Consider the following 23,941-nt stretch of genomic DNA (forward strand, 5'->3'; position numbering starts at 1 on the left):
GGTGCTCAGCTAGGGGCGAAATCTTGCTCCGGGCTGGAATTTCAGCAACCCTCATTGGCAGCATTTGCAGTCCAGTTGATAACCATTTGCTCCCCATAGAGACTTCTGATTGATATGTGTCCGTCTCCAAACGCTGTGTGCTCATGTGCATTCCCGGTGCTCTTCTCTTCCAGCCCCATGCTTGGGATGGGAACAAAGACCGTAGGATAGGCAGCGCCAAGAGGATTAACGTGACCTGGGCTCTGACATATTTGAAAGAAATATAATCAAGTTAATTCACTGCAAGGCAAATTTGGTACCTAAAGGGCCCCCCGTTAAATACAGCTCTGACCTTTACCGGCTGGTTACACAAAGACGACACAATTCGATTAGTCCAAGACAAAAGGTCAAGCGCATTCACACTGTGACCACTTTATGCTGTCTTTGGAGGGGAAAGAAATTCCACAGCAGGAGGGGAGCAGCTCAGGGAGGTTCACTGGTGCTGCTACGATGGAAAGGAGGGGCATAAATGCTGGGGGTGTGGTGTTGCGGAGGGGACAGTGCTGCCTGTTCGAGAATAGGAGTTGTATTGGTGGTGTGTGTACACATGCACCATTTGAATCCTTCCTGTGGCACTTTGGGAAAGGGGATATTGCTTGGAATGTGCATTTTGCTGCTGTGGCAGCATCTTTCAAAGGACGATTGTTTCCCATATCCCTGGATGTATGTGAATCCATTCCTTGCCACTTGAGCACTGTGTGAGAGTAAAGAGGAGTTTGGGGTCTGCCTGTTTCCATGAGACTGGCACCCAGGCTGGAGGTGAGGCAGAGAGTGTAGCCGGGCCCCTTGAGGCAAGTCCTGGCCACATGGTTAAACCCAGTTTGCTTTCTTTTTCCAGAGATGGGAAAATGGGGAAAGTACACTTGTTTACTAGTAAAGGACTGTAAGATCAGGGTTCAGAGAACGCCATTGTGGTTTGCAGTGCCTGTGTTCCTTCAGGAAGCTGATCCTGCACTGTGGGAATTGTTGGGGAGTAAAGTCATTCTCCCTCATGACCAGTGTGTTTGCAGAGTGTACCCCTGCAGATTGAGCAAAGAGGCACCTTTTTAACGTGGTGATTCTCTAAGATTTAGCCAGGGGAGAGCAACTGGCCCTATCCAGCCCCAGCACAGCATCCCTCCTGTGGCTGTTGCTGGTGTCTGCCTTCTGTTTCTTTTTAGATTGTGAGCCCTTTAGGGACAGGGACACATCTTATTTTTGTATTTATTTTATTGTAAGCTGCTTTGAGAATTTTGTTGAAGAGCGGTATATAAATAGCAATAGCAATAGCAATAGCACTTACATTTATATACCGCTCTATAGCCGAAGCTCTCTAAGCGGTTTACAATGATTTAGCATATTGCCCCCAACATTCTGGGTACTCATTTTACCGACCTCGGAAGGATGGAAGGCTGAGTCAACCTTGAGCCCTTGGTCAGGATTGAACTTGTAACCTTCTGGTCACAGGGCGGCAGTTTTACCACTGCGCCACCAGGGGCTCTATCAGTAGTAGTAGTAGTAGTAGTAGTAGTGGTAGTAATATCAGTAGTAGTAGTAGTAGTAGTAGTAGTAGTGGTGTAGGCATTTGAGTCCCTTGTGGATGGCAGCCATATTGCTAGCCAGTTGTGTGAACCTGAAGGACGACACTGCTCCCTTTCCCCAAACTATTCCGCTCTTACATGTAAGAGGCTAATTCTGTAACAGAACGTGTGAATGGATTGGATCGGATCCCTGCAACTCTACATGAGACCAGAGGTGTTCTGACGTTCAAGCATCCACCAACTATTCGTACCTCACCATCTTGCCACAGCCAAGAAAAACCTAGCAGTGAATACCCACTTCCCTCTGATTGGAAGTGGCACCTTCATGGGTTCAGCTTTGGGCCGTCTGGCAGCCAGCCTCCCATCTACCTAGCCATATGCACCCCAGGCTTCGTTAACATGGTCTGGGCTCCTCACAGTTGTGGTGTCCACCTCTGGCAGCCCACAGTGAAGGTAGCCTTTCCCCCCCACCCCAGAGCACTGCTCAGTTGACCCGGGGGGACGTTACTCTGGGCCTTTGGGGGGTGAAAGGTGAGTATAACTGGGAACAAATTAGTTCCAAGCAGAAGTGCAGCCAGTTACTCCAGATTAGAGCCTTTGATTTGCGCGACTCAGACTCCACTCACCCATCCATAATGAGTTGACTCTCCTCAGAATTCCTCACATCAGCGCACTTTGTTCCTGGGCTCACAAGTCAGCCCATTAATGGGGAAAGGAAAGGACCTTGCCTCTAAGAAGTCTCGGGTTCAGAGTCGGAATCATTTGACTTTTAAGCTGCCTTTATCTGAACTCCTGCCGGCTCCTTGTTTTCTGAGCCTGCTTGAAAGTGAGAAGTTACATTGTTAACATCAAACATCCTTCCTTCCAGATGGAGTTAGAAAGCTTGCTCGTGCGTATATATAAATGTGTAGCTGTACCGTGATATAAGGGTTCGTGTGTGTGTGTGTGTGTGTGTGAGAGAGAGAGAGAAATATAAAAATTCTCATTTTAAAATCATTCCTTTCCATTAACAGGGAGCCAGGTTCCCAGGCTCTTGTAAATTATAATGTAGAACATTTTTTTTAACCAGACACTTTCTGTTTTTGCCCACGGCGACGGGCAGAGCCAAGCCAGGGAAGGTGATTAATATGAATTTGTGACACATTTGAAAGATGGCTCTTTTGCCATATAAAGATTATCAAACACATGCGCTCATCCCCATTAATTCGGCAGCCTCGCTGGGAAGCTCTCAAGCCCCCACTCCTTTGTTTCCAGGTTGGACTGGATGTTTAAAATGTATCTTTTGGTCCTCATTTCCCAAATCATAGACTTGGTTTTTCATAGGGTGCCTGTTAACGAAGTGGTGCAGATTCTTTGCTGATCAAAGCTATGGAAAGTATCTCTTCTGAACCCGTCAGCAGCCATGCTCATTGCATTCTCCACCATGGGTGTTGGGTGCATCTCCACAGTGTGGGGGACCATTACTGATTTATCAATTGTTGATGTGTCAAACATTTGAAACTGGCAAAGGGAAGTTGTGGATGGGAGTCTGAGCCTCAAAATGGCTCACTTCAGTCTTTCCTCCACTGGCCATGGACCTGGGAGAGGAAAGGTGGTGCTAGGTCAGGGGTAAGCATCTTTGGCTCTTGAGTTGTTGTGGAACTGCCACTCCCATCACCCCCAGCCAAAGTTAGTATTGGCAGGCGGGTGATAGGAGTTCAGCAGCTGGAGAGCAAGGTAGCCTACCCCTGCGTGAGGTCATGCTGTTCACTTCCGAAGCTGGCCCGTAAGAATCTAAGATGTCCTGATTCTGGATCATTTCTGTGGCCCTCCTTATGCTTCTTTTTCTCCCTGTGTTATTCCTTCTCTTCCCATTTTGCCTCTGTAGCTCTCTTGCATTTTTAGAGCATGGTGATGATGTATTGCTTTGGTTTCAGAGTGTTGCTACAGAAAAGTTAATTTGACTTTAGGGAGCCCCACTTAGTCCTGGATTCTTAACTCCTTACCAACATGGTGGGACAGAGTTCTTACCTTCCCTCTCGAGATAAGGCACTTGGGAGTCGGCTATCAGCCAGTGTGATTTTGGAGATTCATGCAGGGTACCCCAGGTGCAGGTTTTAGGCAGACCTGGGTTGTGTACTCCTCTCTTCCCCCATGCAGCCGTCCCAGAAATAATGGCTCTGGAAGAGCTCTGAAGCCAGCTGTCCCATGCCAATCAATAGGCTCCCCAAATTGGGCTCCCTCCCTTTGTTCTGGTACTAGAATTATTTGCAAGATCAGCTCTCTCCCTTTTCTTGTAAAGAATTACAGGCAAACCACTTCTTGTATCTCATAGTGCCCTCTTCCTGCATCCCACTTCCAGGGCTTGACATTTCTAGGCCTGGGCCTCAGTGGGCGTTGTGTGGCACTCTTCCTTCTGAGTAATGTGTCTAGATATGCCTGTATCTTAAGTTCACAGGAGTTTCTGAGCAGGAGTATTTGTGTTCATGCAGCACTAAATCAGGGGTTTCTTTGCCTGATGATCTGGCCATTGTTGACATCTCTCCTTCACTTCCTGTTGGAACAGAGAAAGCGCAGGGAATCTGCTTCCAGCTCATCATCTGTCAAGAAGGTAAAGAAGCCTTGAGCAATACACGGTCTCAGATCCTGGATTTGGACGACCCAGAGCACTGGTGGCTGAGGCAAGAGGAGTACATTTCCCAGTAGATGGCAGCGACCTCTATGTTGGACGATTCCTGCATAGTGACATTGCTTTCTCCTGCTCAGAACCCAGAAATGGGTATTGTTGCCCCAGGTAAAGGGGTTGGACTAGCTCATATCACAGACTGATAGTAATTATTGTTGTAATGGTTGTGCTGTCTTTTTAATGTCTGTTTTGGTGAACTTCCCGTTAATACAGAACCATTACCTCTTGTTCCAGAATCCAAATGAACAGTTAAGCAGGGGAAGGCAGGATGTAGAAACAGCTATGTAGAAACAACTGTTTCTGCTTCTGTTTCTATGTAGAAACAGCTGCTGCTGCTTTTGTCTGGTGTGCTTCCTAAGTGGGGATGAGCGAAAGCTGGATGATCAGGCAGGCTTTCAGGATCACCACCAAAGTGGGGAAGGTTGCTACATGAATGAATGATTTTGGGGGGAAACTGCTTGCAAGGAAAGTTGCACCTAGCTCAGTCTCTATAGAACTTTGAGGGTCTCCCACTTTCTGTAGTGCCACTACTGAAGCATTGTCTTCCATATTCTTGTGGCTTAGTCTAGTCACCCTTAGCCACTGGTTGAGCATGAACTCTAGGAAGCCTCAACAAATTTTGTTTGGCTCTAGGAGCCAGCCCAAAAAATTTAGGTGCAAGACCGCTCTCTGCTGCATGGGAGGCAGACACTCCTCCAACAGCGCCCTCTGCTGCCTTGCTTGGTCACTCCTCCTGGTCGTGTCCATCTGGCTCTCGCAGGCAGTGGACCAAGGCAACCAGGAGGAGGGAGCAGCCCACCTCCACTTTGCCTTGTCCACTCCTCCTCTTGGCTGCATTAGTCTGTTGCCTGGCTCAATTTTTAGCACCATGGCAAATTGGTGCCCAAGAGTTGTTGAGCCCGGAACTTTAGTAACAACCCCATCCCACTTATGAGTTAAGTATATTTGTTTTTGGCTTTATAGAATATTCTAGGGGCTGTTCACAAAGTCAATGTTTTTCTAATCAGGGTTGTTGTCTAATTAAAGTAATCTTGCTCAGTTCTGAAGGACCATGTTTTCCCTTTCACAATGTGCACAATAAACACTGTCTTAGAGGGTTTTTTTTTTTGCTGTTAACAGAGGGGGAATTAATTTTCTGAGATGGTGTCTGTTGCCTGTGGTTTTCTAAAATTATTTGCACTAAATTTAGATTTTTTAAAAATCAACAATTGAACCTTCTGAATTAATCAAGTTTTAAAATCAGTTAATTAATTGGTTAAACATTGTGGCCCTTATCTCAAGTGGATGAAATGCCTTTTCCAATCTGTTAAACTAGTCAAAAATATCCTATGGATAAAAGGCACAAAACATCCCAACATGCATCTAAGACTGCATGTAGTGGGAAGGCTGATTGACACTTTGCATTGGCATCCATTTTTGCGACACTTATATGGGGAACATACCAAGTACGAAGGGAAGATGCACATCATTAGACACTTAAGGGCAGCTGTAAAGGTTTGGGATGCTGATGTAGGGTTGGCAATTCACAGCAGTAGAACTGTATATTCAGTACAAGTGCAGAAAAATCACAGCATTTGATATCTTGGAAGAAGATTCTAGTCCTTATGAGAACAAAGGTAGGTTTTGGTAGGTAGTGGTGCGAGCAGTGTCTGATAAGATCTCCAAAGTCAGAGGGGGGATGAGTAAAAGTTTCAGAGATCAGTGCAAGTTTTCAATGCATTGCATAGCTCCTTGCAGAATAAATTATGCAATGAGTGCAAATATGTATATTAGATTAATTTGCATTGTGTATGCAGACCACAGGATTCCAGTTTCCTGGTGCAGAATTTTGACCCACCCTACGTGTAGAGCACACAGTTCTAGGCCTCTCTCAGCAGAAAGGGATGGAATGGCACCTGTGGCAGTGAGTGAAGCCAGTGACACCCCTCCCTCACAGCAAGTTGCCCCCCCTCTGCCTCAGCAGGGGCCTTAGTTGGAGACCTTAGTCCAGAAAGGAAACCTCTGGAGACCTTAGTTGCGCCCCCCCCGCCTCAGTTTGAATATTGAGTACCTAGCAGTAGCCCTTCAGACAGCCCGATAGGAGGTCTCTCCCCAACTTGCTGACTTACTAACTTTGGGGTTATGCTTGCCCCAAACTACCAGAAAGCCTCTTTCTCCCCCACTTTGCTTTTCAAATATTAATCTTCTAGCAGGTACATGTCAGAAGAGGGTTATGACACTGCTGGCCTGCAGCTGTCAGGCCTAACTCTCGCTCTACCCTCCACTTCCCCTTTCAAGTGCAACTGGGAATCGATCGTGTATGACAACGCCCTTTGATTTACATTCTTGCTGGCAGAAAGAAAGGTCAAAGGCCAAGTTCTTCGTTTTCATAGAAAACTAATTAGACGACTCCATCGACACTGAATCAATAAAACTGATCAGGTGATTACACAGAGGGAGCCATTAAAATCCTTGTGACCTTTGATCCTGAGTCCCTAACCTGAGGTAGGAGAGACTGTTTACATTCTCTAGTGCCTTGGAGGGCAAACCCCACAAAGTGAGAATGGACTGGTCTGAAAGGCTTCAGCAGGTGGTGATTAACACACATTGTGGCCTGACTTGGGCACGCCTGCTGCCCTCTATTTTGCATGTGTCCTGTCCACCCCGTCTCCATCCCTCCCCCCATCTGCTGAATGATGCTATGCCCGGGGTGGGGAGGCACCACAGGTGAGTGCCTCCCGCAGTGCTGCTATTAATACACCAAAAGAAGAGGGAGGCCTTAAATCGTAAAGACCAAAACTTGGTGCTGTTAGAGCTAGCAAAGAGCAGACAGTAACACTGAAATGAACAGTGATGTGTTTTCAGCACTGTTTTAGACAAAGCAGTCACTCAGTATGTTCGCCAAGCAGCTTGTGCCATTTTCAGTGTGCAATTTGTCATTGCTCTCGAAATCATAAAGAGATGGTTTACATTGGTGCATAAGCCATCTTGGGTCATGTAGCACTAAATAAACATTTGATAATTATTCATTGGCTGCCAGCATTCAAGTTTATTTGACTTCTTTAAAATGGATCATGATTTTTTAACATGTAGCTCCAGGCCTGGTATACTTTCATAGCTGCCGGAGAGGCAAGGATGACACACTCTGTATATAAGCTGTAATGAGAAGCAGTGCCTATACATTTGCTGTGCCCTGTATAAGCTCTAGTTCTAATTACAGGTTATACATACAGTGGAAAAGGTGCATGAGCCTAAAGTTCATGCGCAGGCTGCTGTGACCAAGAGAGCTTAGGCACCTAGACTGCATGTGAACCATCCCTCATAGTGCAATGAGTTGTGGAGATGTGCAACATGTTTAGCAAGCTCAGGAACTTCACTTTACCCAGAAAATCTTCAACAATTTAAAACGGAAGACATGTAACCAGTTCAGTAGTACCTATCAGTCTGCTAGTCCTCTCCCTGTCTGAAGCAGGTGGTAGAAGAGAGCAGAAGGCAAGAGGCTGCATGCACATTATTGGGGCAAGTATGACCTTTCCCCAGAGCCTTCCCTGGGGAAGAACAACGAGGAAAGCAGTCATTGATCTGCTCCAGCTGGTTCATGGTTTCTAAACTGCAGCTAAGAATGCCTGGCTAAATTTCTTACAAGCATATGCAAGAGTCTAGTGTCTTGAAACGAGGTGGTGATTTGAGAATGTGGGCAGATACTGCTAGCTCTTGTGAGCACCTGGGGAGGTTTAGCATAAAGGAGGCGCAAATGTAGCCAATAAGATATTTCTGGCTGAGTCACACATGCACACCTTGCAGTACACGAGTCAGGTTCCTTTCCCCCAAACTTTATTCATGTGGCACATTTACAGCAAGAATGGGAGTAACGAGCTGATGAGGAGGTCAGGTTGGGTTCAGCTGGAACATCCACACACCATGCATTATTTACTGGGAAGGCCCAGTGCCTGTATCAGCTCACAGCCTGACTGCTGCATGGGCAGAGCCCTTTTGGGGTGGCTCTCAGGTAGGTGGCAGCTGGGGCTTATCCACCTGGGGATCCATTCAGCAAAGGCTAGGGCTATGGCAGGAGGTTTCAGGAAACCACCAAGCGAGGGGAGGGAGAGTTCTTCTTTCTCTCCTCCATCCCACACTGGTCCAGAGCGATGAGAAGGATAAGCCACACCTCTGAAGCAACACACTGGTGCTGCCAAGTACCATTGTGGGAGTGGGGGAGGAGGTCAGTTTCAGTAGAGGGAAGAGGCAATGCTTTCAGTCAGTTTACAGACCCCTGCCAGGAGCTGCGGCTGGGAACACGCACTCTTGCTGGGCTAGCAGTGATGGGCATGTCCGCTGCCTGCAGTGGACTTCGTGCTACACAGGAGGCCATGCACAAGCACAGGATGGATGCACACCAGAGCGCCTCGTGCCCCGAGGAGGAGGCATGAGCGAAGGACCAAGATGCAAGAAATGCTGCACGTGGTGATGAGCATCAACCGGGATGCTCCAGCCTGCAATAGCCCTTGCTGAACAGAGCCCCAGGGAGATAGGTGGCCCCTGCTGGGCGTGGCATACAGGCACTTCACCTTGAACAGAAAGAGCCGAGCTTCCTTAGTCACATACAGGAGGAATTGGATGGTTAGTGTTTGCTTAAAACAGAAGTGGGGAGGCAGGGAAAGAGAATGGGGTGGGGGGGTGGGGGAGCCTGCCGAAGAAAGAGGGCTGTCTGGATGCTGCTCAGTCAATATTTAGCTGACACGCAGAAGACACAGTAACAGATTCACACAGGAAAAGGGGAGCTTGACCGCAGCTGTTGAGCTATTAGACTCAAAATAAGAAGGGCAAGTGCCCCAAACATGGCGCCACGGTCTTGCTACAGGCGCAAATGTGAGCAGAGAGGAGGGAGGGAGAGAGAGAGAGCGAGAGCAAGAGAGAGAGAGAGAGACGCCAATGGAAATCAGAAGCCAACAAAAGGGAAAACAATCTACGTCTCTAACCATGTGGAGCAAGCGCCCTGGGGGGCTGCAGGCTGGGCCAGGCTGGGCAGGCAGCTGGCCCCAGAGAGGGAGTCACGTCAGGCCTACACAGAGATTCCAGTTCCATATATACAGCCTCTACTGGCAGAACAGCAAAACTGACGGAGTCGTGGGGTTGCTCGTTCCTCTGTCCTCTTTCTTTCATTCGAACGCTCCAGCCCATCACGCCCATGTAGCAGGAGCCGGCCGCATGCAGCCCTGTCCGGCCGGCCCCGGAGATCAAAAGGGCTTGGAGGTCTGCTTGAAGATGAACCCTCTGTGGGCCAATGTCTTCATGATGTTGGCAATGTTCTTGCAGTCATCTGCCGGCCAGAGAAAGGGAAGAGCACACAGTGTTGAATCTAACAGGTAAGAAACCATTTCAAAGGAGTCAACCCCATCCATCCCCCATGCATAGAGGCATCCATCCACAACTGCTGACACTCCCACAGGCATGCGTGCAGCTAAATACATACATATGCAAATATACCTGTGATGCATATATGAGCTAGATGGGCCATGGCACTGGAATGGGGTTTTTCATCTTTACATTGCCAATAAGCCAAGTCATATTCTGTTCAGTACTACAGATCTGCTCTTTCCCTAAGGAGGTTAGCAATGGTGCAAGTAAGTGTTTAGAGAAAAATGTTGGATGCCAGGAACAGGCTGCATGCCCTCATCAAACTGCTCTTTCCATGGGTTTTACCCCTAACACACCCTTCCCTTTGTGGAGTCCTGCAGGAAGCCGGGGCTTCCCTTCGCCCAAGGAACGGCATTAGCCCTTCTGTGCTCTCAGCTCCCGAACTTGAGAAACCAAGCTCAGGCAATCGGGTCTCATTCAGCAAAGGCACAGTGCTTCTCTCTAACTCTCCCACTGATCAGCAGCAATGACCAGCAGGGAGTCCCACAACTCCTGCCCATTTTCTCAAAGCCCAGCTCATAGCTGATGCTGTCAGGAGGAATCTTTAGGGCCAATAGGCTTTGACCAGTTGCTCTTTGAAGTGTGTGTGTATGTGTCCCCCCCCCCCCCCCCCCGTGTTGCACAGGCAGCTAGATCTTTGGAGGTGCCTTATCTGTAAGGCTCGCTGAAACAGACCCAGGAGTGGAGCTCCATTGGCAAGGTGCAGATGCTGCCACATGTATGAGCTTTACTAGCCTGTACTGCCTGAAGAGGCCATCTCTTGTGCCAACACAAGCTGCTAAAGGCTGCTGTGCAAGTGGAGTAGGAATGCAGGCTGGGCTGTTCCCTCCTCGGTTAGCATCCAGTAGTATTACAGGGTGTGCTGCTAAATGGGTTGCCACTGGATAAACCAATGACTCAAGTCTTGTACTTGCAGCAAAACAGACCCTGGCACCCTACTCTGCAGTATGTATGTCCTCCTCAGATTCCTCCTGTGTAGGAAAAATGTCAAGTATAAAACGGCTCCAAGATTCCTTTTTCTCCCCTTAGGACTGTGTGGCATGGTTTCATCACTTGTGCCACAAATTTCACCATGGCTCTTTTTGTTATGGAGGTGATAAAACAACTATTTAGGAGTGCTTGGTTACAAAGGATACTGTCTCAATAGCAGGAAGGGGTTGATTTACATGACCTTCAGGTCATAAGGTCTTGATTAGTCATAATGTTACTTGGATAAAAGCTTTATAACCACACACGATAGAGCAAACATGGGAGGGTGGATGCACTCTACAATAGCATTCACCTGTAGAACATCTTCAATGCAGATACAGTGTTAGGTTTTCATTGTCTTTCCTGCTAAACTGGCGTCACCCTGTTGCCAGCCTAAGTTGGGATCAGGCGGCCAGGGTATAAATTTGTCAAAATAGTCTGCCTTTTAATGCACTTAATCTAAATCACACAAATTTAAAAATCTGCATATTCATAGAATTTCAAACCACACACACACATACACACTCCACACATAATTAGGAGACACTGCCCCCATTTCCCCTCCCTTCATCAAAACCAATGAGGGCTAGAAACATGCTTTTGAAATTAGACTTCAGATTTTCAGGATCAGTTCTGTGCTACACAGCACATACAAGTCCCAAAGTCTTGACTAGGGTTTTTGCCACAAATGGTGGCAAATTTTGGTGTGGACTTTTATTGTAAGCCCTGCTAGCTTCAGTCCAACTTCTTTTCCTCACCATTAGAAGGATGATCTTAGTATGTAGGGCAAAGAATTGGGACAGAGGGATGGACAGAGAGATAGGTTCATGTAGAGCGAGCTCTGTTGCCTTCTGAATCAAGAGGGAAATGGGCTGGGCTGGCTTGCGTTATTTACCTGGGACTAAACGCAGGCAGAGTTTGCTAAAATAGAAGCAGGCTTAAATTGATTCCTGGTGTCTATATTTCATGTTGAAAATTGGCTTGTAAATCCATGTTTTGATCTATGGTGGCCGTCTCCTTAAGAAAAAGCAAGAGTAAATGTGTAATTTCTCCCTTGACAGCACACGGTGGCGAGGCGATCCTTCTTCCCGCTCCCCTCCGACTCGGGACAGCTCCGTTGCCTCCCATCAGCACTCTTTCTTCCTCGCCCCACGCCTTGATGTCTCCATTTCATTAGTGTGCGCCCATTCATCACGCTGTTACCGTAAGGGTGACTTTGCCCACTTGCATGTGGCAGGCAAGGCCTGGTTGACATGGGGTGGCGCTGCCACTCTGATGGGGGAGGGAAGCAGAACACACACACACACACACACACACACACACACACACACACACACACCCCTGCTAGTAAATGGATGTTGTGGCAGAGGGACAGCTGCATCATTACTGATGTGTAAATGATAAAGCAGTGCCTCCACATCCATCTCTTAACTGTAAATCCAGGGAGTGCTTTATAATCAAGCGGCAGCGATAATAATGTGAAATTAGGTCTCTCTATCAAAGGGGGGAGGCCTTTTAATCACGGCTTAAAGGGTGCAAGTGCTGTTTATCATAATTGAACTGTATCCGGGCTAATTGTGGCCATATTTCACTGTCTAGGAGACAGGCATACAGACTGAGGAATGAACGCCAGGGGCCGAATGCAGCAGGAAGCTGCCACCCAACCTATCTTGGCCCAAAAGTACAGGCACCTAAGCATTTGGGGAAGGGGTCAACACATACACAAGAAACCCCCACCTTCCCCAGCCTACATTAACCTACTGGATGCTGGTAACACAGTTATAGGAAAGAGGAGAAACTAGTAGGGTCATAGTAGAGTGCATCCTTTGCATGCAAAAGGTGCCCAGGTTTAATACCTGGCATCTCCAGAGGGCTAGGCAAGGCCCTGTCTGTAACCCTGGAGAGCTACTGCTAGTCAGTATAGATGATAGTAGCAGGATATCATGTCCGGCAACTGGGCTAATGTCATTGGGTCCACACCCTCCTGCCTATTCATATATGAACAGAGTGGAAAGAGTATGTCAGAGGACAGAAAGATTCTGTCCAAACTTACTAACAGAGGTCCCAACCTCTTTACTACATAGGCTATGTAGTCCCCTTTCTGATGCTGGGATAAGAACCTGACCAAGATGCCACTGAAGAATCATGATGCTTTTATGTCTGTGGTTAGCTACCAGGGCCAACAGGACCATTCTGAAGAATCGGGGGCTCAAGGAAAGCCCACATGGTAGTAAATGGCATTGACAGCATTTGTGGTTCTAGGCAACCATGAGGAAGTGCCAATGACTTGAACCATTTGGAACAAGGAGGTGAGCCTCTGTCAAAGTTATCAATGCCAGCATATCCCCTTCCAAATTGTCATGACAATGGAGAGCTTCCAAGAAACTCTTCAAATTCTCCATTCTGCTAACTGGCTTGAATGGACCAGCCACGCTGAATATGGCTGGAGGGAATATTCCTCCGCCTGCCATTGGAAGAGTTTTCTGTCTTTGGCCTCAGTGAGCACATTTCCCAATTCTGGCCAAATAACGTGCCTCCAGAGAACAATTTGTTGGCTATCCTAGCACAGGAGCCTCAGTTTCAAGCATGCAGTCAGGAGAAAATGCCATGGGCCAAGCACTAAACCAGATCACAGCTAGGGAGGATCTCAAGAAGATCATCAGAGAGATCTTGTGGAGTTAATTCTTCCTGGCCCTGGATTTAGTGGAAGCAGGTAATGCATCAGCCCACATGAGAAGAGTCCTGGAAAAAATCTTAACTTTGAGACCTCTACGGTTGTGGCTTCAAGACCAGTATATAGCACCACCTTAATACTCCTGTCATGAATATGATGAATATTTATATACTGCTTTTCAACAAAAGTCCCTAAAGTGGTTTACATACATACATACAAACAAAATGGCTCCCTGTCCCCAAAGGGCTCACAATCTAAAAAAACCCCATAAGATAGACACCAGCAACAGCCAGTGGAGGGATGCTTTGCTGGAGATGGATAGGGTCCCCCTGCTAAATAAAGAGAATCACCACTTTTAAAAGATGCCTCTTTGCTCAGTTAGAAGGGGACTGTCAGTGGAATTAGTGGAAAGATTGGCTTGAAAAACTAGGTGAGAAGTCACGTTTGCCAGTAAGAGACCAACTAATGGGACCTTTAGGTATTCCAGAAACTCATGTGGCAAATACAGTATAGTGACTGAATCAGGGGAGGTCTTGCACCTGGCCAGATTAACGCATTCTTTCTTGATTGCTCAGTCACATGATTCTAGAAGGGACACCTCTAGATCCCTAGAAGGCAGGGAATGGAGGAAACATCAAACTGACTTATTGACTCAAAGGTTCTGGAAGAGGCTCAGCGTTCTTGGTGGCTGGGGATAGATGAAGAATTCTCAATGCCCTCATTAGTAGACTGGAATAGTATTTAGTGGCTGACCTGACCTGGTTCAGTATGCTACACCTCCTCTTCATCTGAGGGAAGGGAAGTGTTGGGAGCCAACCCCTTGGTTAAGAGTCACATCAATGGGAGCACATGGATAGAGGTGCCAACTTGCTTCCTCTGCCTGGGACTGAGGGGACCTGCCTTTTGGTGGATGGGGTTGGACCCTGGACCAGTAGCTGGCTGCTGGGGTTTGGGAGTCTGCTCTGGACAAGAATGAGAGTCTGCTCTGGACAAGAATGAGTCCCCTTTCTGGGGACTGGCTGCATCCTTGGCATAGATCATGTTCTCATGTTCTTGCCATCTGATCAAATAGAGGCCATCCTTTCTGGGCACATTTTACTAAGACCATGACCGTGTTGTGAATCACCAGATCTCACAAGTATAAAGGAAATCAAGCTCTAGCCCCCAACCACCCACAGACACTCTTTGTACTCCTCCATTTTAAGCCCAGGTTCCCACCAGGTGTGTTCCAAGCACTTGATACAGGTGGCTCCTGCAAACATATGTTAACAAGTCATTGCAAAGCTCACTTGCCACAAGTCATTTAGCAAGACTGACTTCAAATCAGCATGAAGGTAAACACGCTTATTACAATTATCCGTGTACAAAAAAATCAACAACAGCCGAACAACTTTCTAATATGCAATTACAGCCGCTTATTGATTTTACAATGTAATCCGCTCCGATTGATTTAATAACACAATTATAGGCTGGCTCCCGGGATATTAGTACAGGAGATTTTCATAAACTCCAAAGCAAAAAACTAAGCAGCTTTTAAAACAACACCGTCAGATGGCTGTTTGGGGAATTATTAGTCATATGAAATCTCCTAAATCTCCTCATCATTACCTTGAAAAAGGATGTTCTGTTCCACACACCCCCCGCCCACAAAAGGCAAAATGAAATGAGAGGCCACTGACTGCACATCACTTTACCAAGATTTGATCCATTTCAAAGTTGGTCAAAGAGACTAGGCATCCTGCACTTGGATTAGCTCTTCAACACAAGGAAAGAAACAAAGTCCTTCCCATTCAAACCTATATGACCAAATGGGCAGAAGAGGGGAAGAAGGTTGGAGTATTTGGTTCCAATACCTGGGAGTACTGCGGAGTAAGTTGACACAGGAGCACAGAAACATCCCAACCAAAACATTTTACACCAAAGGGGCCAACTGGGAACCATTCAATTTGACTTCCTTTGTCTAGCCCTGATATCTCTGCATCACACCTAGGTTCACTTTTGCTTGGCTTCCTCTGGGTCTTGATGTGCCTATATATCACCCCAATTTGGATGACTTTATTCTCTACTCATACTTGACCTTTGCATGGTAGGCTCAAAGTTTGCTGGCCATCAACAATTCCTCTACCTTCCCTATTAAAAACACACACCTTCTCTTGGACAAATTAAAGATCAAGTCTCACTCCTGAAGAGTCATCCTTGGCTGAGCCTTTGTATTACTTCCAATAAAGAAGTGGAAGAATGAACAAGATGCTCTCCTTGGCTTCCTGTCCACAACAGAGTCAGGTTGCAGCTATATGCCTCCTCCTCCTCCCTCTGCACCCAAGGCCAAGGAGACAGTGCCAACTAGGAGATTTATAGAAGGCCACCCAAGGTAATATAACAGACAAAATGAAACCAAACTCTGGGCTTGCATCCAACACCTACCCACCACTTCTCTCTCACTAGGGTGAAGTGAACAATTCTGAGCCATATGATAGTTTAACTGCTCATGTCCAGTCAATATCTTTGCTTTCACTGCAATGCTTCCTGCTGGCACTTATTCTGCTGACAGAAAACTGGGTGAACTTGGCCGCTCTGTGCAGAATGCAGGGAGAGGCCAACCTGGCATAAGAACATAAGAATAGTCCTGCTGGATCAGGCCCAAGTTCCATCTAGTCCAGCATTCTGTTTCATACAGTGGCCCACCAGAGGCTGCTGGAAGCCACAGGCAGGAGTTGAGGGCATGCCTTCTCTCTTGCTGTTACTCCCTTGCAACTGGTACTCAGAGGCATCCTGCCTTTGAGGCTGGAACTGGCCTATAGCCCTCCAGCTAGTAGCTGATGATAGACCTCTCCTCCATGAAGTTATCCTAACTCCTCTTAAAGCCATCCAGGCTGTTGCCTGTCACCACATCTTGTGGCAGAGAATTCCACAAGTTGATTATGCGTTATGTGAAAAAGTACTTCCGTTTGTTGGTCCTAGATATCCTGGCAATCAATTTCATGGGATGACCCCTGGTTCTAGTGTTATGGGAGAGGGAGAGGAATTTCTCTCCATCCACTCTCATGATGGACCATGCACCATGCATGATTTTATAGACCTCTATCATGTCTCCCCCACAGTCATCTTTTTTCTAAACTAAATAGCCCCATCTTACAATCTGTGCAAATACCCCAACCAGCTTAGAATCTGTGCAAGAAGAACCAACCCCTAAAGAGAAATCTTCTCAGGCTTGCCCAGTAGTGCATAGTCACAACCATTAAGACAGAGGCCAAAGCGCGCATGACGAAGCATCAACACCCAAATGTCTGAATCCTACAGGTTTAAAGAACAGCTTATGCTCACTCAGAAGCCACAAATTCACCCTTCCTAGGCCTGCCCATTGGCACACAATCGCCCCCCAAACACACAACACACATACGCTTAGCTCTTTCCCTCCAATGTATTCACCAGCTTTATGGGCCCATTATTCTTGTCAAGCTGACAGCGCTGCTAAGTGGATTTCTCTCTGATATGCGGACAGATTATCACATTACCCCAATGTCCAACACAAACATATTACTTTATATTCAATAGCTCTAATGAATATAAACTGCTTTTTCTCTTTTTGGGAGGGGAAGGCGGCTGGTGGGAGGGGGCAATCTATAGATTTTTAATGAGGGCTGCTATTTACTCCCTCCTCTTTAAAACGGGCTGAGGTGCAGCCTCTGGCTGGAAAATCAATGTTGTTATTGTTGGAATATTGTATATTGATATTGTAATAATAAGATGCAATTGATTTAGGGGTGCGTATGGATGGGGTCAACCCAGGGTTACTTTGCCTGGAGAGTGGCCCTGTCTCTACAAGTGGGCTGTTTGTTTAAGACAACCCGTTTTCCCGCCCAAACCCAGTGCATCCTCCAACCTGCCCCCCACCCCAAGGAAAAATGTTTGCAAAACTGTAGCATAACACAGGTGGTAGCTCAAAAGAGGGGCTAAAAAACCGCAAGGGCTTGTTGCCTTGAGGTGAATCACCCTGGATTCCAGCACCCAGGGCATCTATGGAAAGGGAACAGACACACTCCTGGAATTTCTGAGAGTAGGGCTGCACAACTGGCCCTCCAGCTCTTTCTAGACTACAATCCCCATCATCCCAGTCTGTGGCCAACAGTCAGGGATGATGGGAGTTGTAGTCCGAGATCTGCAGGAGGGCTGAAGTTGAGCAGAGAGGAAGGTTTAAAATAATAGGAGGAACCTCCATTGCTCTCAGGTTTGAGAGTTCTGTCATGTTAAGCACCTAATAAGAATTATGTATCTTACCTCAGTCAAATCACCTGGGAGTTGTGTAAAAGTTGGGGAAGAGCTGCAAATTCCTTGCAGTCAGCACCCACCCCCACCCCAAATGTAGGCAGCCAGGGGAGAGGATTTTTTTTTAAGACCTGGTGTGCATGGTGAAGAAATCTTCAAAGAGTACCTGACCACTATGGCTACCTAGTTGGGGGTAACCATACCTCCTCCTACCAGAATGAGTTCACATCTTTGGAGTATAGATAATCTTGTGCTGACTCCTGCAAGACTGGCCTCATTGTGAGGCGGACGAAAGGCCCTGCCTCAAGTGGCAAAGGTGAAAGCCTATTTGGGGGCAACACATTTTAATCAAATAGTGCCACCCTCTAATCTCCCCAGTTTGAGCCTCCTGCAGAGGAGGTGAGGAGCAAAGTAGCTCCATCCCAGCAGCATGAGCACAGCACACAAGTTTCCCAGAGTGGTAAGAGGAGACAAACCAGGTTGGGGGTGGGGTGAGCAAGAAGGTGGAACGGGAGGGCTGGAGAAAGAGAAGGCCAGGTGGTGGGGGCAGCAACTGAGCCTTTTTAGGGATAGTGAAGCTAGAGATGCTGACTGAAGCTGTCCATCCCACAGTCCCAATGAGATGCTGGAACTAACTAGCGTACGCGCCCAGCCTTGGGAAATGTGCTCATTTGGAATGAAGCTGGCTGCACCTGCATTATAGCCACCAAGACGGATCACCCGGTGGCCTGCGCTGAGCAGGTCCATATTTAAACTGTCCCCATGCTTTATGGTCTGTACAGGAGCTGATGCAGAGGCAGCGAGGGGCCATTTGTCACTGCTGGAATGGCAGATTCCTGTTAATGAATAATATCACTGCTCTCTTTGTACAACAGCTCCCAGCAGTGGGGGTAGCGGGGGGTGGGGGTGGGGAGACACTCATTGGACTGGCTGCCTTGTTTCCGGCTTTCTTTTATTTACCTCTCTGACCAACCTAAGGGTCCATCCAAACAACCCATACACCGTCACCCTCCTGGTGGCACTACCACAGCAGCTCACAACTACAAATAAGAATGTTTTCTGTCTTGTTGTAATCCCTGTAACTCCCACTATGCCGCTTGACTGTTTCCTAACAACCAGTGTCACAATGAAATCCATCATCCTGCTCCAGCTCTATAACAAATGAGCTACCGGGAGATGCCTGTATGGCCGAGGGAGCACACATGTGCCCAGGACAATCCCTTCCTTGCCCATGGTATGGGTGCATTACCTTGCAGCCAACATCAACCACAGCACCTTCACCCTGTCCATGGGCTAGTTTCATGTCAGGTTTCACTCCAGATTGGCTTGAACTCTTAATAGGCTTTCCCCAAGACTACTCACTCTTAAAGAGCCAAGGTGTTTGACTTGGAGCTAGAAACGGGCATTCAAAAATTGTAGCTCAGTCAGGGACTCAAGTGTGTAGCACTGGGCTAGTCAGTACTTCTCAGTCTAGGGGTACATCTAAGCTGGCAGTGTTTCATGTGCTTTGCAACAACAAATAGCACAAGGAGTTGGTACTGTCCAAACTCCATCTGGTGATCTGTTACTGTTTACAGTCCATCTTCTGGTTTTCCTTTTTGTTTGTTGGAGGTGTAGGATGGGTTTACACAAAAGTTTACTTAAATAAAAACTTTTGCACTATTGGTTCGGAAAGAACCATCATGCTGCCCTATTTAATTAGCATTGTCCCACTCTATCCTTCCTTTTCATCTTAAAAGGATTTGACAAAAATATCTAACCAAAGCAACAAATTCTAATGGTCAATTCTTGACATTTGTACCCATTTGCCTAGATACCTAGTGGATTTCATCTGCAATTTCTTTTAATACAAGCTAAATTGTTCTCATTATTTTACAGTATAGCATCATTAATGAACATAAGAACAGCCCTGCTGGATCAGGGCCAAGGCCCATCTAGTCCAGCATCCTGTTTCACACAGTGGCCCACCAGATGCCGCTGGAAGGACAATGCCCTCTCTCCTGCTGTTACTCCCCTACAACTGGTAATGCGCATGGTGCTTTATAAGGCAAGTCTCTGCCTTGCTTACAATCTACAATTCAACATGGGGGGAGAACAGAAGAAGAGAAAGGTCCATAGCTTTATGTCTGCAATTCTGGGAGCAGCAAGTAGGTCCATACAGCAAACATACAAAGATTTGTCTTGAGACAGTAAGCAACTAATCCAAAACGAAAGGAGGAGAGCTGGTCTTGTGGTAAGATAAAGGTAAAGTGTGCCACTGAGTTGGTGTTGACGCCTGGCGCCCACAGAGCCCTGTGGTTGTCTTTGGTAGAATACAGGAGGGGTTTACCATTGCCATTTCCCTCACAGTATGAGATTATGCCTTTCAGCATCTTCCCACATCTCTGCTGCCCAATATAGATGTTTCCCATAGTCTGGGAAACATACCAGTGGGTATTCGAACTGGCAACCTCTGGCTTGCTAGTCAAGTCATTTCCCTGCTGCGCCAGCAAGTATGAATTGTTTCCTTTGCTAAGCAGGGTCTGCCCTGGTTTGCATTTGAATGGGAGACTACATGAGAGCACTGTAAGGTATTTCCCTTAGGGCAGAGTTTCTTAACCTTGGGTCCCCAAATGTTGTTATACTACAACCCCCATCATCCCCAGCCATGGCATTTGTGGCTGGCGATGATGGGAGTTGTAGTCCAACAACATTTGAGGACCCAAGATTAAGAAACCCTGTCTTATGGGATGGGCCACTTTGGAAAGAGAAGGTTCCAAGTTCCCTCCCTGGAATCTCCAGAGAGGGCTAAGAGAGACTGCTGCCTGTAACCTTAGAGAAGCCACTGCCATTCTGTGTAGACAATACTAAGCTAGATGGACCAATGGTCTGACTCAGTATAAGGCAGCTTTCTATGTTCCTACAAAATGAAATGCAGCACGAGTGCTGGTGTAGATGTGACCAAAGTTCTACCTGTAACCAATCTCACTTGGATGTTTTGAGTATAAATGAGAACTAAACTCTAAAGCAGGGCTGCTCAACTTTGGCCCTCCTGCAGATGATGGCCAGTAACTACCATAATCCCTGATTATTGGCCACTGTGGCTGGGGAATATGGGAACTGTAGTCCAAAAACAGCTGGCGGGGGGAGTTGAGCAGCTCTGCTCAAAAGCATTTTGCACCTTAAAGCTGCAATCCAGCACCACACAGCTACACTTTCATAATCCCATTTTATATAATAATACACTTTATTTTATTTGTTTATTTCGTTTATTATTCGTTAGCCATTTGTTAGCATTTTTATATTTCAGTGGGACCTATGTGGTGCAACAACATTTGAGGACCCAAGATTAAGAAACCCTGTCTTATGGGATGGGCCACTTTGGAAAGAGAAGGTTCCAAGTTCCCTCCCTGGCATCTCCAGAGAGGGCTAAGAGAGACTGCTGCCTGTAACCTTAGAGAAGCCACTGCCATTCTGTGTAGACAATACTAAGCTGCAGAAGATCCCAGGGGCAATCCCTGGCATGTCCAGTTACACAGATCTCGGGTAGCTGGTATCAGATGACTCCAGCCTGAATATGGTCAGCTGATTCCAGAGGCCAGTGAGGACACACCAGGCCCTATACAAGCCCAGCCTCCAGGCCAGCTTTCTACTCTGAGGATGTTGTCATTTGAAGGAGCTATGCAGCCTGGCTTCACCCTCTGCTTCTCAACTGCCAAACCTGGTACCCAACCCCGGTCCATCTACCACTGTTTCTCCTGTTTCTGGCCCTCTGCTTCTCAAACATCTGATCTGATATCTGACCCCAGCCTGTCAATGACTGCATCCTCTGCTCTACGCCTGCTCATGTTAGAAACAGACCCCACCTCCCACCAGCTACAGCTAGCCTCAGACAGCAGGGTTGTGAAGGACCTATGCCTTGACCCAGTCTAAGAAGCCTCATATATAATAGAAACTATTAGAGAAAGAGGCACAGCGTAGTACATCATATAAGTGATTCCTTCCATGAATCCACCAGTTTTTACCATACTACCACAAACAACCTTTCAGGTAGAGCAGTCTTGTCATAATATTTGAATGCTGTGTGGCAGCTCATTTGGAAAAAATTGTAAGAGTACTGCAGTCACCTCTCAGAGCTCCAGTCTCTCCAGTTGTAGCCATTCTTAGCATCCATAAACATACAGAATTCAGTGGCAATGAGTTCCACAGTATTATGGTACCTTTTGTTGGTACAGCATTCCCTGAATAACAAAAGGAGGTTGATAAAATAAAGGGAATAGCAACTCCCTTCCCAAGCCTAGAAGATATCCCCAACACCAGCTGGATACATGAAAATTACACAGAATGAAGGATAAATTAGGGTGTTCCTTCTCCTCCCTCGTAACCTTCCATATGGCCACAGTGGGGAGGTCCCGGAGACTGCTGGCAGGTATATCAGATGGTGCTGACAACGGGTGGACAGAACATTAAGAATAACTTACCTCATTATCTGCAATTACATTACTGCCACACACCTCATTTCTTCGCAAAGAAAAGAAAATTAGTTTTATATTGACTTCATCCTAGCACTTTTCCCAACCGGCCGCTGGATAAACCGCTCAATGTTCCAAGGTGGGGGATGGGGACGTGCAGGTGGGTGGCCTTCAATTCTGTAATTAATAACCATTTCTCCTAACTTGTTGCCTAGAGGTCACACACACACACACACACACACACACACACACACACACTCCATGCAAAGGAGACAAGTTTTTGTGTGGAATGGCATGCATGCATGGTTTGGGGATGTGATACACGCTGCTAGGCCTTGATCTTGGATTAAACTCTGAATCGATACACTTCTGCTTACAAAATCACCCCCTATTGTTCTCTGTGGGATTCAAAGCCTTGACACAAGGAGTTCTCAGCCATACACGTATCTCTGCCCAGATATGTAAAATATGCTTTTTCTCCAGTCCCTGCCTGGAGATCCCCCTGCTATGGGATGTCACCTTTCCAATGTACCTGAAGACCCCAAAGAACAGCCTGCCCTCAGGGGCCAGGATACAGGAGTACAGAAGTGGGGGAAGGGTGTGCATAAGGGGCAGCAGGTTAAAGGAAAGCGGTTTCCCTCCGCATCAGCACCCTGCATTAGCCATCCATTAGCCATAATGCTGGCATTCGAAAAAGGTTGTTCTCACAACCAGCCCTACTTGGGTAGGATGGGGACAGCCCAGGTAGGGCTGGTTGTGTCAAACCGCAGAACCGCTCCCGATCCCACTGTTCCTCCCACAGGTAGCCCAGATTTCCAATCCAGGCTTAAAGTGAAGAAAGAGGACTAGCATGCACCTCCTCCCTCATTCTTGGATGGTGTGTGTCATTGCGCTGAATTCACTAAAGCAGTGGTGGTCTTCCTTCATCATCAGTCTTCCCACAAGGTTTTTGGGCCCTGCACACCTGAGAGATAACCTTTGCCCTTGTGACCCATCAAAGTCTCAGACTGCTCATACCAACCATGCCCAAGGCCTCAACCGTGAGGACACTCACCTAGACATGATCAGTGGCAGCTGCCTCACAACTTTCAGACCTCCTTAAGACCTGCCATGATAGTGTTTAAGCTGGCCTAGGGTGGCTTCAGTTAGGCTGGCTGGCATGGAAGATGGATGAGAATTAAATCCAGCTGATATTTAAACAAACGTATAAATAAATATTAGGCATCACCGGGATTTTTCTATTTTTTTACTCAGTTATTATATTTGTATTCTGTCTTTCAAGAAGTCTAGAGCGGCAGCCTGTGAGGCAGGTTAGGTAATTTGCCCAAGGCTAGCCAGTAAGCTTCATAGATGAGCAGGTTTCTGAACATGCCAACCTAATGTTCTAGTAATCATACCATGTTATAAGAACAGCCCTGCTGGATCAGGCTCAAGGCCCATCTAGTCCAGCATCCTGTTTCACGCAGTGGCCCACCAGATGCCTCTGAGAAAACCACAGGCAAGAGGTGAGGGCATGCCCCCTCTCCTGCTCTTGCTCCCCTGCAACTGGCATTTAGAGGTATCTTACCTCTGTTGGATGTGGCCTACAGCCACCAGACTAGTAGCCATTGATAGACCTGTCCTCCATGAATTTGTCTAAGTCCCTTTTAAGGCCACCCAAGCTAATGGCCATCACCACATCCTGTGGCAGAGAATTCCATAGATTAATAATGAAAAAGTACTTCCTTTTGTCGGCCCTAAATTTCCTGGCCTTCAGTTTTATGGGATGATCCCTGATTCTAGTGCTGTGAGAAAAGGAGAAAAAATTCTCTCTGTTCACCCTCTACACTCCATGCATAATTTTATACACTTAGATCATGTCTCCGCTTAGTCACCTCTTTTCCAAACTGAAAAGCCCCAGATGCTGTAGCCTTGCCTCATAAGGAAGCTGCTCCAGGCCTCTGATCATTTTGGTTGCCCT

The 23,941-nt window shown here is 47.0% G+C and overlaps 2 protein-coding genes across 8 annotated transcripts in view; one reads left to right on the plus strand and one right to left on the minus strand.

Annotated features, from left to right (window-relative positions):
- DMAP1 (DNA methyltransferase 1 associated protein 1) overlaps positions 1–5,265 on the plus strand; it is a 48,278-nt gene extending 43,013 nt beyond the window's left edge. For all 3 annotated transcript variants that reach the window (XM_053247093.1, XM_053247094.1, XM_053247095.1), the window contains exon 11: positions 4,105–5,265. In XM_053247093.1, the coding sequence (XP_053103068.1) occupies positions 4,105–4,164 (60 nt within the window). In that variant the 3' untranslated portion in view covers positions 4,165–5,265. The remainder of the gene's footprint in view (positions 1–4,104) is intronic.
- Positions 5,266–8,020: 2,755 nt separating this feature from the next.
- Positions 8,021–23,941, minus strand: part of ERI3 (ERI1 exoribonuclease family member 3) — a 304,483-nt gene continuing 288,562 nt past the window's right edge. For all 5 annotated transcript variants that reach the window (XM_053248973.1, XM_053248976.1, XM_053248972.1 and 2 more), the window contains one exon: positions 8,021–9,523. In XM_053248973.1, the coding sequence (XP_053104948.1) occupies positions 9,441–9,523 (83 nt within the window). In that variant the 3' untranslated portion in view covers positions 8,021–9,440. The remainder of the gene's footprint in view (positions 9,524–23,941) is intronic.

Source organism: Hemicordylus capensis, chromosome 4 (assembly GCF_027244095.1).
Source record: "Hemicordylus capensis ecotype Gifberg chromosome 4, rHemCap1.1.pri, whole genome shotgun sequence".
NCBI lineage: Eukaryota > Metazoa > Chordata > Lepidosauria > Squamata > Cordylidae > Hemicordylus > Hemicordylus capensis.